The 12,785-nt window shown below is 36.4% G+C and overlaps 2 protein-coding genes across 2 annotated transcripts; both read right to left on the reverse strand.

Moving 5' to 3' along the window:
• Positions 1–333: 333 nt before the first annotated feature.
• Positions 334–5,312, reverse strand: LOC125194124 (Tetratricopeptide repeat (TPR)-like superfamily protein). Its single transcript, XM_048092174.2, has 5 exons — positions 3,608–5,312; positions 2,495–2,679; positions 2,230–2,400; positions 969–1,421; positions 334–882 (listed from the first exon to the last, which is right to left on the reverse strand). The coding sequence occupies exons 1-5, from the start codon at positions 5,085–5,087 to the stop codon at positions 442–444; spliced, it is 2,730 nt and encodes a 909-aa protein (XP_047948131.2). The 5' UTR covers positions 5,088–5,312; the 3' UTR covers positions 334–441.
• A 4,294-nt stretch (positions 5,313–9,606) lies between these two features.
• LOC125197085 (uncharacterized) lies at positions 9,607–10,448 on the reverse strand. Its single transcript, XM_048095785.2, has one exon. The coding sequence runs from the start codon at positions 10,231–10,233 to the stop codon at positions 9,745–9,747; it is 489 nt and encodes a 162-aa protein (XP_047951742.1). The 5' UTR covers positions 10,234–10,448; the 3' UTR covers positions 9,607–9,744.
• Positions 10,449–12,785: the final 2,337 nt, after the last annotated feature.

A 12,785-nucleotide genomic window follows, 5' to 3' on the forward strand; every position in this document is an offset into this window, starting at 1 on the left:
AGTGCAATAAGACAAAAATTGAACAACGTAAATGATACTCATCGGACATTTGAGCATCAATATCTATTGACTTCGAAACAATTACATTTAGTGATGGTCGATCATATTAAGTTTATAAGTTGTTAATAGTCTTATAGTCATACAAATTATAAATGAGATGAGGATAATTTGGTTAGTGTAAGATCCAAATGAGATCATACTCATAAATCAGTTATCGTGTTTCAAGCTCCAAACATGATTACACTATTTAACTCATTTTTAAACCTTGCACAATAAAAAGGTTTTACATATACTCCATTTATATATGGAAGTCAGGGTTATGAGATCCCAAAAGGAAAGAAGCATACTTGAATTTCACATAGACAATATTTGAAGTAAGATACATCAACAAAATTCAACAAAATTCCATTTCATGTATACAATAACTTCAAATAGATGAATCTAGGCGCCTCGTCTCATTCGTTTGATTCTCTCCAAGGCACCTAGATGGCCATCGTTCTCTTTGTTTTCCGTATCAGTTGCTTCTTTACCCTTCTCGTCTGCTTCGTCTCTCTTCCGCACCAATCCTCCAAACACTGCATCTGGAATTTCTTTCTGTGCGATCTCAACCTTCTCCTCATCTTCGGGATCACTATCTTCTGGAAGCTCGATATCCTCTGTATTTGCTGTAGTCTCTCCATTTTGCTGCAAACCAGCACTCACGAATCCTAATCGTCTACCACCATCTTTAGCACTGGTTTCATTGGTAGTGGGCAGTAATTGCCTCTCAAGTGCAGCCATTTCGTCCTCAGCAACGCCTGCCTTCTTGAGAACATCCTTAGCTTCGTCAAGGGTCTGCATCTGGTCCTTTTGCATCAGATACTCCGGTAGGATAAAGTGCGTCTGCAAATAGACAATGGTTAAGGGAAAACATTTCCAGAAGAAGAAAAAAACAGAGCAGCATGCAACCTGTAACATTGGTATTTTACCTGGCTATAGCTAGCATCAACACTTCTCATGATTCTGCGCATCTCCCGATATGTATCCTCGTTTCCATGCTGTACTTCAAATTCATGCCACTTTTTCCAGAAGTCAGGATCAGATTTTGGATTAGCAAACTGTGATGCATGCTTGTATAATGCACGAGCACGATCGATTTCACCAAGATTCTTCTCGAGTTCAGCATATCTCAAACACATGACCTTTACATCCTTGTCTGGCAGTCGTGATTCAATAGCTTGCTCATAAATCTCCCTAGTTTTTGGTAATCCGAATATGTCAGCTGCCCTGGCAATATATATCTCATACATGCCCAACTTCTCATTAGGTGGGACAGCTTTTGTAGCCTGATCATACACCCGCATTGCTCTTTTGGCCAGACCATAGTCTTCCTCCAATTTGGCGTATTGAAGATACAGGGGTTTCACTGATTCTGCAGGAGCCTAATCAAGGGAAAATTTATTTAATCAATCAGCATCAGTGAAGGTATAAAAAAAAAACTATGCACAAGCTTGTGCATTCACACACAAGGATGCTGATCGAGGATTAACACAGGCTATTTGAACAAAAGCATGCAAAGCTTTACATAACCCAAGGCCGGCCATAATACACAAATCAGTAACAGGGCATAACAAAAACAACACTATGATGACCAACATCTATAGAATGAAGTAAGAGGAGTTTCCCAGTGACTCAAGACGAAAACACTACAAAAACTTCTATGCTTCATCACAGAGAATGTCCGCAAAATCCCTCAGTTACAATTAGTTTCAATTAAAGAAAGAAACAGATTATTTTCTAAACCATTATGCTAAGATGTTTAGCAAGAAGCTTATTTAAGAGTTATAAAATGTTTATGCTAAGCTCTAAAGAACTATAAGATGTTTTTAGAGCTTAATATTTTAAGCAATCACAGTGTTATACATTACAATGACTAAGTTTTCTAACATAAGATTTTTCTTTTTTTCCCTTTACTTTTTGGCCCAAAAAGTGGGGATAACCTCAAATTTGTGAAAGAGCTCATAAGCTTCAGCCACTGCATTCTCAAAGCAGATATGAACTGGTCAATGAAGACTGACGAAACTTGTCAGCAAAGCAAGTTATAAGGCCACCAACAAATCGTGTAGCAAATCATGGCACTGCCTGAAAACTGTTTTGCAGTTTATAGCACAGATAATCAAAAGAATTGCAAAACAGCAGGATAAATCGTCTACATGTCTCCAATCTATAGCACATGAGGAATCAACATACCTCTTCAACTGCCTTCTCAAATATCTCCCTAGCTCGTTCCAGCTTTGATTTTCCATATCTCTTAACGAATTTGGAAAGATATGTGACCCATATATCTTTCACATGCGGGTACTTAAATATTTTTACACCTCTCTCATAAACTTTAAATGAGTCTTCAAAGTACTTGTGTTCCTGGAAAATGACACGAGAGTTATTTCTCAATCTAGCGAATTGGAGAAAGGAGTGAGAGAACTACTACTACCAGAGGATTAGGATTAGCACTTACTTCTAGAAGCATTGCATAATTTATGATAATCTGGGGAGTAGCAATTCTTAGATCCAATATTTTCTCATAAACTACACGAGTTGACTCCAAGGTACCCAAGCTTTCCTCCAAATCCACATAAAATGTCCAAAGTTTAAGGGATTTATGAACCTTCATTTGCACTGGTTCATTTCCATCAGCAGCAACTATAAAAGGGTAAGCAGAATAAGCATTCAAATTCAATTCCAATTATATCAATTGATTATAGAGAAAGTGTAAGAATTACAGCTTAGATTTGCCTAAAAAAGCACGGCCTGGTGCAAAGAAAAATAATTAAAATTGATGGAGTATTTTTTAACTCTTACATTCATAATCCATAAAATCATTTTGAATAAATTATGAATATGTGAAAGTCAAGATAAGCAAATGGAGAAAGATAAAACAAACTAGCAGACTTTAATTGAACTTGCAGTGCTTCTGTTAATAAACTAGCTAATTTGCTAGCAAAGTAACTTGAGAAATTTATCCACCTTTTACTAAAATTGGTCTTCAGTACACTTGCAGGAAGGAAGTTATGTATTTCAACTTTCAAGCTTTTGCGGGCAGGGTAGAATATTATAAATTCTGATTCGTGCAACACTCACTAGAAAACAAGATATAAAGACTAGCCAGGAACACATGCTCATAATTGTGAAGAGTAATCTAGAGAAACAAAATGGTCACAAAAGGTTCTTGGTAGGGGAGTCATTAAAATAAACATGCTACTCTTGCTCTATGAATTTCTTCGAATCTAGAAGTGATAGATTTAACCAACTGGCAATGACGATAGCAAAAGATGCACTTGAAATTACAAGTGTCCCTCCAGCTTACATTTATACCAAATAATATAGCTACATCATTATCATGGACCATGATCAATTTTGTCTATAAAACTGTGACTTCCATGTCACTTGACCCACTTCAGCACTAGACTCACCAAAACAGCACAGCACAGAAGTTTACTCGGAAGTCATAAAGATTTTCTAAAACATAGTACTGTATAACTTAATTTCAACTTCATGAGTATAAAAGATCCTCACACATGAATAAAGGAAGAAGGTATCTGTGTGTGTTGGGAGGAACTAAAAATCGTACCTCTCCTCTTGACCTCGACAGATGGTTCAGCAGTAGCACGCCTCATCAGTTCCAGTGCACCCTTTAAATTTTTGTGTCTGAGCTCCATCTCAGCCCATTCACACCAAATGCTTGCTAGATGATCGACAGCCTTGTAATTAACCTGCACAGCCTTATCAAAAATCACCCGGGCATTTGAAACATCTCCATGAGTCTCATACAACTTAGCAAATGCAACCCACAGAGTATGGGGTTTCCCAACAGCCTTCATGGGATCCACGGTCCTCACAGCTTCTGTGTAAGTCAAAATTTGTTTTGTGGGATTCCCTTCAAAAAGCTTAACTCTCCGATGCCACTGCTCCACATTGTGAGGATTCTGCCTCAAAAGCACACTGTTAGCTAACTCCGGCCTCCTGTCCATCAGATGCTCATATCTCGCCAACCGCAAATCCACATCCTTGTCATCCTTCAACCAAAAACAGCTGATCTTCTTCCTCAACTTCTCAATATCCAACCTATCATCCTCCTCATCATCCTCCTCTATGGCATCCTCATTCCCATCTTCTTCATCACTGTCATCCATATTGTCCATCTTAATTGACAACACACTGTCCTCAAATTGTGAATATGCATCAAAAATAACACTGAAATCCCTCACTGTGACTACAGTCGTCATACCTTCCTCAAAGATATCTCTGGCCTTCTCAAGAAGCTGTCTCCTAATATAATAATCAGCCAATGAAGTCCACAGTCTCCCCACTTCATCCGTAAACTTCCTAATCCCCCCTCTAATTATCGCATCCACATTCAATCCCGATATCTCAGTGGCATGCTGAGTCAACAAATCACACAATTCCAACCATAGCCTATGTTTTGTCTTCCCCTTTATAGAGTAAAACTGGTCGTCATTTAAAACCCCAGCCAACCTCTCCGCAGCCTCCTGCCACAACTGCGAATTGACCAAGAACTCAATAAAATCCTCAATATGACTTGGATCATACTTCAGGTACCTCTTGTACACCCTCAGCGACGTATCTATCGGCACGCCCCTCTGCGACACGAACACCAGATAACACTCCCAGATTCGGTCGTGCTGAGTAACCGGCAGCGCGCACAATGCACGGTCGAACGTGCGCCGCGTCCGAGTAATCAGCTTCTGATGCGTCAGAGACTGCAAAAACATAGTCCAAATGCGGGGCATCTTGTGCATCGTGGCGAGGGCTCGCTCGAAAGTGTTGTTCAGCGTCTGATACTGCGAGTGAGTAATCGGTAGATTCCTCACGATCTCGAGGCGCTCGCGGAGATAGGCGTGCCACAGCTTGTAGCTTCCGGGCAAGGCCTTGAGAGCTCGCTCGTAGATAATGGCGCGCTTCTTGAACGGCGCGTCGCTCTTCGCGATTAGGTATCGCCACCACAATTTGAGATTGTTAGGGTTTCGAAGTACCTCTTCTTCGTAGAGGTAGTCCTCTTCGGTGGGATAGAGATCCTGAGCAATCGACATGCTTGAGCAAGTTTGGGGCTGGAATAGCGAGAGTGGAGGAGCGTAGGAATTGGCCGCCGCCGCGAAATTGAGCAGGGAGCTTCTAAACTCGGCGAGGCGGAGAAGAGGGAGGATGCGCCGGTAGACTGGTGTTTCTAGGGTTTGGGCGATTGGGATTTTGCCCCTTTTGAAAGGTGTATTTTAATTGTAGGAGTGAGATTTAATAATAACTCACGCTTTAACAAGGGCTCTGCAGAGGAGAGAAATCACAGCACCGTGCTGTGCCTTGAAACGGCGCCGCTTTTGCCCTTTATAAGATTAGAAAAATGGCCGGCTAAACTTTAATGAGTAACTGAAATGGGCTTGTGTGTTAAATGACGTGTTAAATAAAATGACCACACTTGGGCTTGGGTCACCAAATTAATCAAATGGGTATGTGGTGGGTTTATTTTGATCGTTTTTGAACTTGTCAAATCTCTTTCTCTAAAAAAAGTAAAAATGATAGTAGTAGTTTTAAAAAATAAAGTACGTAAATTTAGTCAATAGTATATCGATCATTATAGATTATAATCATCTCTAATTTGATGTCACATTCTCAATTTCCCCTCGCATTTTTTACCACTCCCAATTCAAAAAACCGTTATTGCTAACGTGCGTACCTAATTTTATCATCATTGTTTGAATCAGACTAAAAAACACAATTAAAACATTTCCAAATTGCTTAATTGAAAAAATAGTGTAGTTAAATATATTATCTTCCACAATTAGTGCAGTGTTGAGAATGTCGGAAGCAAGGAAGCAAAAGCAATGGCGGCAAAGCTATTAGTACTAAATTCCAGGCTTGAGCCCACCGTTGGGAGCAGCGATAAGCTTACGACTCCAGATTGTGGCCACTGCAAATGCAGAGGCGAAGTGGGTGCAGCTTTCAAGTGTGATCGCTGCGGATTGGAAGGCCGGCCTCACATACGACGCTGCCATTCAACTCAACTGATCCTACTGCAACCTCTCTATATAATACAGAATATATATATATATAGGGTAGTGATAAAATGCAAACCCATATATTGTACAAACTCCAAACTTTTTCAACACAATATCAACATAATGTCAACACAGTATAAAATTTCAAGATTCTGATATCAACACAATATCAATACAATTTCAATACAATTTCAACACAACATCAACCGTTGACATTGTGTTGACATTTTTTGTTGCTATTATTTCATGATCTGTTGATATTTTCTAACGGTCCAGATCATAGTTTGGAGTTTGTACAATATTTAGAGTTTGCATTTGATCACGTCCCTATATATATATATTGATATTGTAACTACTACTTGGTGTTTACCTCTACTCTGCAATCTGTATGTGTGAATATATATTTATATGTGCGTCGTATTTGAATAAGAAGACTATTTCTCTGTGCAAATTAAATAGAAAACACTCAAAAAGATATGCAGCCTTTAATACCACTTGCTGAGTTAGCTTTGTGCAATTTTTTATGTTTACAGAAGCTCAAAATTCAAGTTGATTAAATGGCAGTAGCATACAAGCAAATGCAACATCATAAAATAATATATAAAATAAAATAGTGTTACTAAGACCGTGTTACTAAGACCGTATTTGATAATTTTGTTTAATGTTGCAGGGATCAGATTAGTCTAAATTCACTAATTATCGAGACCTCTTTGTTCTTGTACAAGAAAGCTCACCAAACTCTCACCCACGCGGCTGATTTTACACAAGTAATACAAACTGAGATTACAAAGAATCTAGTTCTAACTATTACAAGGTCTTGAAGCTATCAACTTAGCCTCACTCGTAATCGCTTCAACCTGCACACTCAATACACAAGTTAGTAACACTAGGAAAGATCCTCTCGGATCTAAACACAAGAAACCAACTGATAACAGAGAACAAGAACAAAAGATCAAAGTATCTTGGCTCAGAACCCGCCACAACAACACGGATCTATTCTTCCAGAACAAGACCCAAGGGAGCATCAATGGATTGGATAGAGTTAACCCTCAGACCACCAATACCTCCACCAGAGAAACCCCTCGCACCAGATCAAGTTCCTCCGAACAAATCTCCACACACGGCCTTCGAGTTTTCACAAACCCTAGTTCCACCCCAGTAACAAGCAATCGAAGAAATTGCCTCACACCAGCACTCACAACAGATCTACCACTCAAAGAACCATCGAAGATCACCAAGAGATGGCCGGAAGTTCATCCGAGAAGAAGAAGAGAGAAAAGAGAGACGCTCTGAGTCACAGTAGTAGAGAGAGATGAGAGAACAGTGAGTGAAACGGCGCATAGCCATCTCTCACTTAACACCAACAACCCTGCATCCAACGGCTGCAAAGCTAGATCCAAGAGGGAGGGCACGTGGCAGCATCTGATGATAGAAGGTAAGTTATTGGGCTCAACCCAATTAAAAAACATCTGGGCTTAACAAATAACACAACCCAAATAAGAGTCCACTCTAAAATTTCCAACAAATGTAATTTGAATGAGTCGATCATAAAGTCATTTTTAAGTTTCAAACTGTTCTATCTCAGATTATAGAAAGAGTGTGAAACAAGTACAATAGTAATAATTTTAGATAACTATTTATTGAGTTTTTGAAAATTAATATGATAACAATTACATTACTTTCCTTGCCTATTCCATTCATCCACTCGTCTCTCTCCCTCTCTTACCGCCAACTTACTCTCATCATCTTATTTTTTAATTAATTTTCTCTCACAGTATCTTTATAAATTATTATGCAAAATCTCCTATTTAATTATAATATTCTCTCTCGTTCGTCATTAGGAGTTTCATTTTAATTAATTTTTAAAAATTGCTATACAAAATCTCCTATTACTAGTATAAATAACCTAAAAGTATATTTTTAATATTTTTTTTTAAGTCTAATCTTGATCAATATAATACTCCCTCTATTCTTCATTAGGAGTCTCATTTGAGTTCAACACAGATTTTATGAAATATGAAGGAAAGTGGGTGATAAAAGATAGTCGATTTACATATTAGTTTTATTTATATGGATGGAATAAATTGGCAGAAGATGAGGTACCATTATTATTAGTAAAAGTTATTCACAAATCACAACTTCTAATGGTATCAGACATAAAGCTTATTTAACTTACATCTAAGAATGAAATCTAATGAACAATTTTACTTGGAAAGTTTACACTATGTAATAATGGTTTGTTTCGATTTTCAAAATCTATTTATCGTTGGCTTTATGATAAATAATGATGCTTTTATTCGATATATAGATATATATGGGTGGACCATGTTATAGTAGGTACTAATCAAAATGCAAATGGTCGAAGTTGGCTAATGGCTACCTCAAAAAGTTTTGCTATAATTAAAATTAAAGGAAATAAAAAACACTGACTATTTAAGGAGAATCATAGTATAACACTTTTTTTGTTGAATTAATGCAATTCACTTTTATTATACTTAGTACTTTTAAAATAAAAAAGTGAACCTTTTTTATTGAGAAAGTAATATACTTCAACTAAGATATGTTTCATGGACTATATACACTTAATATCTTTAAAATGCAATGCTCATTAAGGGAATAATACTTACACTCAAAGTACAGAATAATATTTTTTAACTTAAAAGGTAATACTGCTTTAATTTAAATGTAATAATACTTTTTTCGTGAAAGATAATACTTCTCATTAAAAATGTAATACTTTCTAGGGAACTATAATAATTTTAACTATTCTAGCTACTTTTATAAAGCATTACTTAGCGACTATAAAATATTACTCCAACTAATCCTCGTGTTTTATATTTTCCGAATGAGGCCGGTTTATATTTTTTCCAGAGAAGACACTAGTTTTGAAAAACTCATTTCATTATATTTGTGTTAAATTAATTGTCTAAGCTAGCTCACAAATGTAAATCACATAATTGTAATAGCAAATTAATATTGATGCCTGTCTACAAAGGACTTTCATTTACAATACAACATAATTTCACATTATATATATAGTATGATTCAACATTAAAGTAGGCCAATCCTCCAAAATTTATTTGGCCTTAATTAACTATTCCAACCAACATCACATCCTTCGAAAATTTAACTTTTTTCATTCTTTATTCTCTTTTATTTATATACAATTATACATACGACCACTACATATATTTTGCAAGAAAACATGGAAAAAGGGTTTGATCTTCTCTTTTTCACTTATACACTAATATAATCACTAATTAGTAGTTGTAATTACCATCACAAACTAAAGTAATCATATATTCATATCAATTCATCCCAATTTTTATGCACCAACTCCACTATCAACTTCAAATTTCTAATTTTATATACTTCGTGATTATATATATTGTTGTTTAATTGCTAATTTATTTATTTATGGCACTACTCCACGTGTGCCGGAGACACTGCCACGTCAGACCGGACAGATATTCAAACTCCAAAAAATTCAATTATTTAAATTATCTTTACTTAAACTCTGATTTTCTGAATGCTGATAAAAACATAGGAAAACGCAGCAAAAAAAAAAGAGAAAACTATATATAAAAACAAGAAATTATGGTATTCATTTGAGAAACCCTATTAAATAATCTAAAAAAAGGAAACAAAATAGAAAAATATTATTAAAAAAAAAAAAGGAAAAATCACTCGCCATGAATCACGCGTCCGATGCCGCCTCGGAAATGCTATCTAAATGCGGCCTCCAAACGCGCCCTCGCCCTCGCCGCCGATCTCTCTGCGACGACACCTTCTCCGATAAAATCTCGCTCAAATACCGATCGGAAACCAGCAATTCGGCAACGGAATTGCTATTTTCGGCGCTTTTCGAAGCGATTTTGCCACTTCTAGAACCTTCGCCCTTCTTCCTCTTCGGCTGCGGCTGCGGCGGCAGCGGCATCAGGAAGTAAATCTTACCTCGCCGGAGCTCCGCGTCGGGCGGAACGACGGTTATTTTGGGGCACATGCCGTCCGCCGCCGTCGACGGCTTCTTCAGCACGTGCTTGGGGTGGAGCTTCATGATCTCCGCCGCCGTCACGGCGCCGCCGCTGATCTCCTCCACGCGGCCGTTCGTGTGCACGATTCGGATCACGTCGAGCGCGCCGCACGGCAGAATGCACGAAATGCAGCACCTGATTGTGTTTTTCATGGCTGCCTTTTTTTTTCAGAGAGAGAAAGTGAGAAATTAAGGAAGACGAAGACGAAGAGAAGTTTCTTTTTATTTCTTCACTTCTTATATTTGAAGAGAAATAAATACGATGATGCGCAGCTTAGTTGCTTACGTTCATGAAGAGAAATAAATACGATGATGCGCAGCTTAGTTGCCTACGTTCATGAATAAATGGAGAATTATTATTGATCATTTAAATTGAAAGGAAAAAAGAAGAAATAAAAGTGAGAAGTATGGTGGTGGGTTTCAATCACTTCAATTGAGTTGTTGTTGTTTTTATCCTGCATGTTTCTATTATATGCTTTTGGACCTTTCTTTTCAATTTCCACTTATTTATGTTGGCAAATAATATTTCATTTTTATTGATTTTATAATCATGACACATATATACACATATGTATTTGGTGACAATATGAAAAACAATTGCCATGATTTAATGAGTGTTGTACTTTGCCTTTTGGATCCATCATTCATTCTCCCCTTTGCCATCCCCCCTCACCCTATCACTAAGTTCAATAATTTGGGTTGGGTGTGAGGAGTTGGATCCATGCTTGTGGAGACACATGTTTGTCCATGATTGGGTTTCGCCAAGTCATTTCACCCGATAGGTCGTGGGTTCTGGTTAACATGCGAGATCGAAACACGACACTTTTCTATTTATAGTTTATTTCACTAATTTAGTATAGTACTTAGTGTTTAGTTGGAGGTAGGGTAGAATTAGGGTGGACAATCTCTCTATGATGTTTATTAGATTGAGGATGAAAATTTTAGGATATGAAATCAAGATATTGTGAGGATTTGTACAATTGGGGTGTATTGGATGTACAATTGTACATATTCTTTTGAGAGGATTTGTGATCTTCCAATATCCACAAGGTAGGAAAAGGTCATGTGGATTGTGGTTTTCATTGGAAAGTGAGGGATATGATAGATAGACTTTTAAAACTTTATTTAGTTTTGGGAAGTGCTAATTATATTTGACTTGTGGGATATTTACTTGTCTTATTAACCCAATTTGGTGAAGTTTGTCATAACATTAATCCAATCCAAGATCCATTTTTAATCTTTGGTAGAACACTTCTACCATTTATATTTTCACTAGCTATATAAGAAATCCCTAACCAAATAAACAAGCCTAACAATTTCAAGAAATTAAACCCTCATTAATTATTTTAAATATTGATTTTGATTTACTACACCCCCTCCAAGAATAATATTCTAGACAAATGTTAAACCATGATCCAAGTTGGGCATCTAATTCTTCTTACCTAGCAAAAATACCAACTTTTTCTTAAAATTATAGCGAAGCTCTATCCATTAGTCTTTTCAACTTAACCTCATATAAAGAAATCCAAAAGCAAGATGATGACTCGTAAAAATGGTTCTTTTTTATTAATGACAGACTATCCAAAGAATTTAGTTAGATATAACTGATTTGATGTATATCACCCCGTGGGCCAAGGACAAAAAGAAAAGGTCACTAGCAAATTAGATAGAAACGAAATAGTTTATGATTTGATTAATATCCTAAATAATAAAATAATTTGTGGGTGTATTATATATATGGTCTAATGGAGTTGGAGGACCCATATCATTTAATGGTAGAAATGTACATGTTAGTGGGAAGCATGTGAAGGATGGATGAGAGGGGTCCATTTTGGAGAGTGTCATGCTCTCTATCTAAATCTTAATCTTCCTTAAAATCATTTAAATGATGTTTACAAGTAGAGAGAAAATAAAATATGAGATAAAAAAATATATCTAAATGACAAAAGAATAAAATAAATAAAAGAAAATAGAATATTGTTTTTTGAAAAAAAAAAATACTCAACTATAATGTGAGGGAAAGTATTACTCAATCTACTAGCTTGTGGATGATTAGGTTTAAGAAAACCAACACTAATTAGTTATGGTATCATTAGAATTTTTTGAGGTCATGTCATGGGGTGTCTGAATCTTAACTTTATATCTTAAATTTTATTAATTTTTTCAAGAAAAACTATCCGATCACGTTCATAAGTTTCTGTTTGGCTCTGTTGGCCGACTCCACCAACTCTTTTGACATATTCTCTAGAAATAAGTGAATAAATCCAAATCAATATTAGCCAGGCATCTGTAGTACATAGTTGTGAATTAATCCATTTATTAAAATAGAAATAAAATAAGTAGAGATGTAGGACCCTTCAATATCTATTAAAATAATGTAACTGAATACTTATAAAATGGAGCAAGTGGAATTAGAAATTGAGTCGCAGAGAGGGACATTGAGCAAAGGGGCTTGCTTTCCTGAATTTTTTCCTTTAAAAACTGCACTATGCCTTTCTTGCAAACTTGGATAATTGGATTCTCAATCTTAACAAATTACATTGAAATCTCTGCACTGGGATAGTGCCTATGAAATACAAATATTGTGACCGGAATGACAATAACAAAGTAAAAACTTATACATTGAGATATTCAAATACTATTAAATTGAAACAACTTATAAACTGATATTTTTTCCTTATTCAAATATTCACAATGATTTGAAT

Source organism: Salvia hispanica, chromosome 4 (genome assembly GCF_029641045.1).
Source record: "Salvia hispanica isolate PSC_SH4W2 chromosome 4, Shi_PSC_v1, whole genome shotgun sequence".
Classification (NCBI taxonomy): Eukaryota; Viridiplantae; Streptophyta; class Magnoliopsida; order Lamiales; family Lamiaceae; genus Salvia; species Salvia hispanica.

Coding starts and splice junctions, on each gene's coding strand:
- LOC125194124 (XM_048092174.2), bottom strand. CDS start 5,087: ATGTCGATTGCTCAGGATCTCTATCCCACCGAAGAGGACTACCTCTAC. Junction 2,680..3,607: donor TGTCGAGGTCAAGAGGAGAG/GTACGATTTTTA, acceptor ACCCTTTTATAG/TTGCTGCTGATGGAAATGAA. Junction 2,401..2,494: donor ATTATGCAATGCTTCTAGAA/GTAAGTGCTAAT, acceptor GTCATTTTCCAG/GAACACAAGTACTTTGAAGA.
- LOC125197085 (XM_048095785.2), bottom strand. CDS start 10,233: ATGAAAAACACAATCAGGTGCTGCATTTCGTGCATTCTGCCGTGCGGC.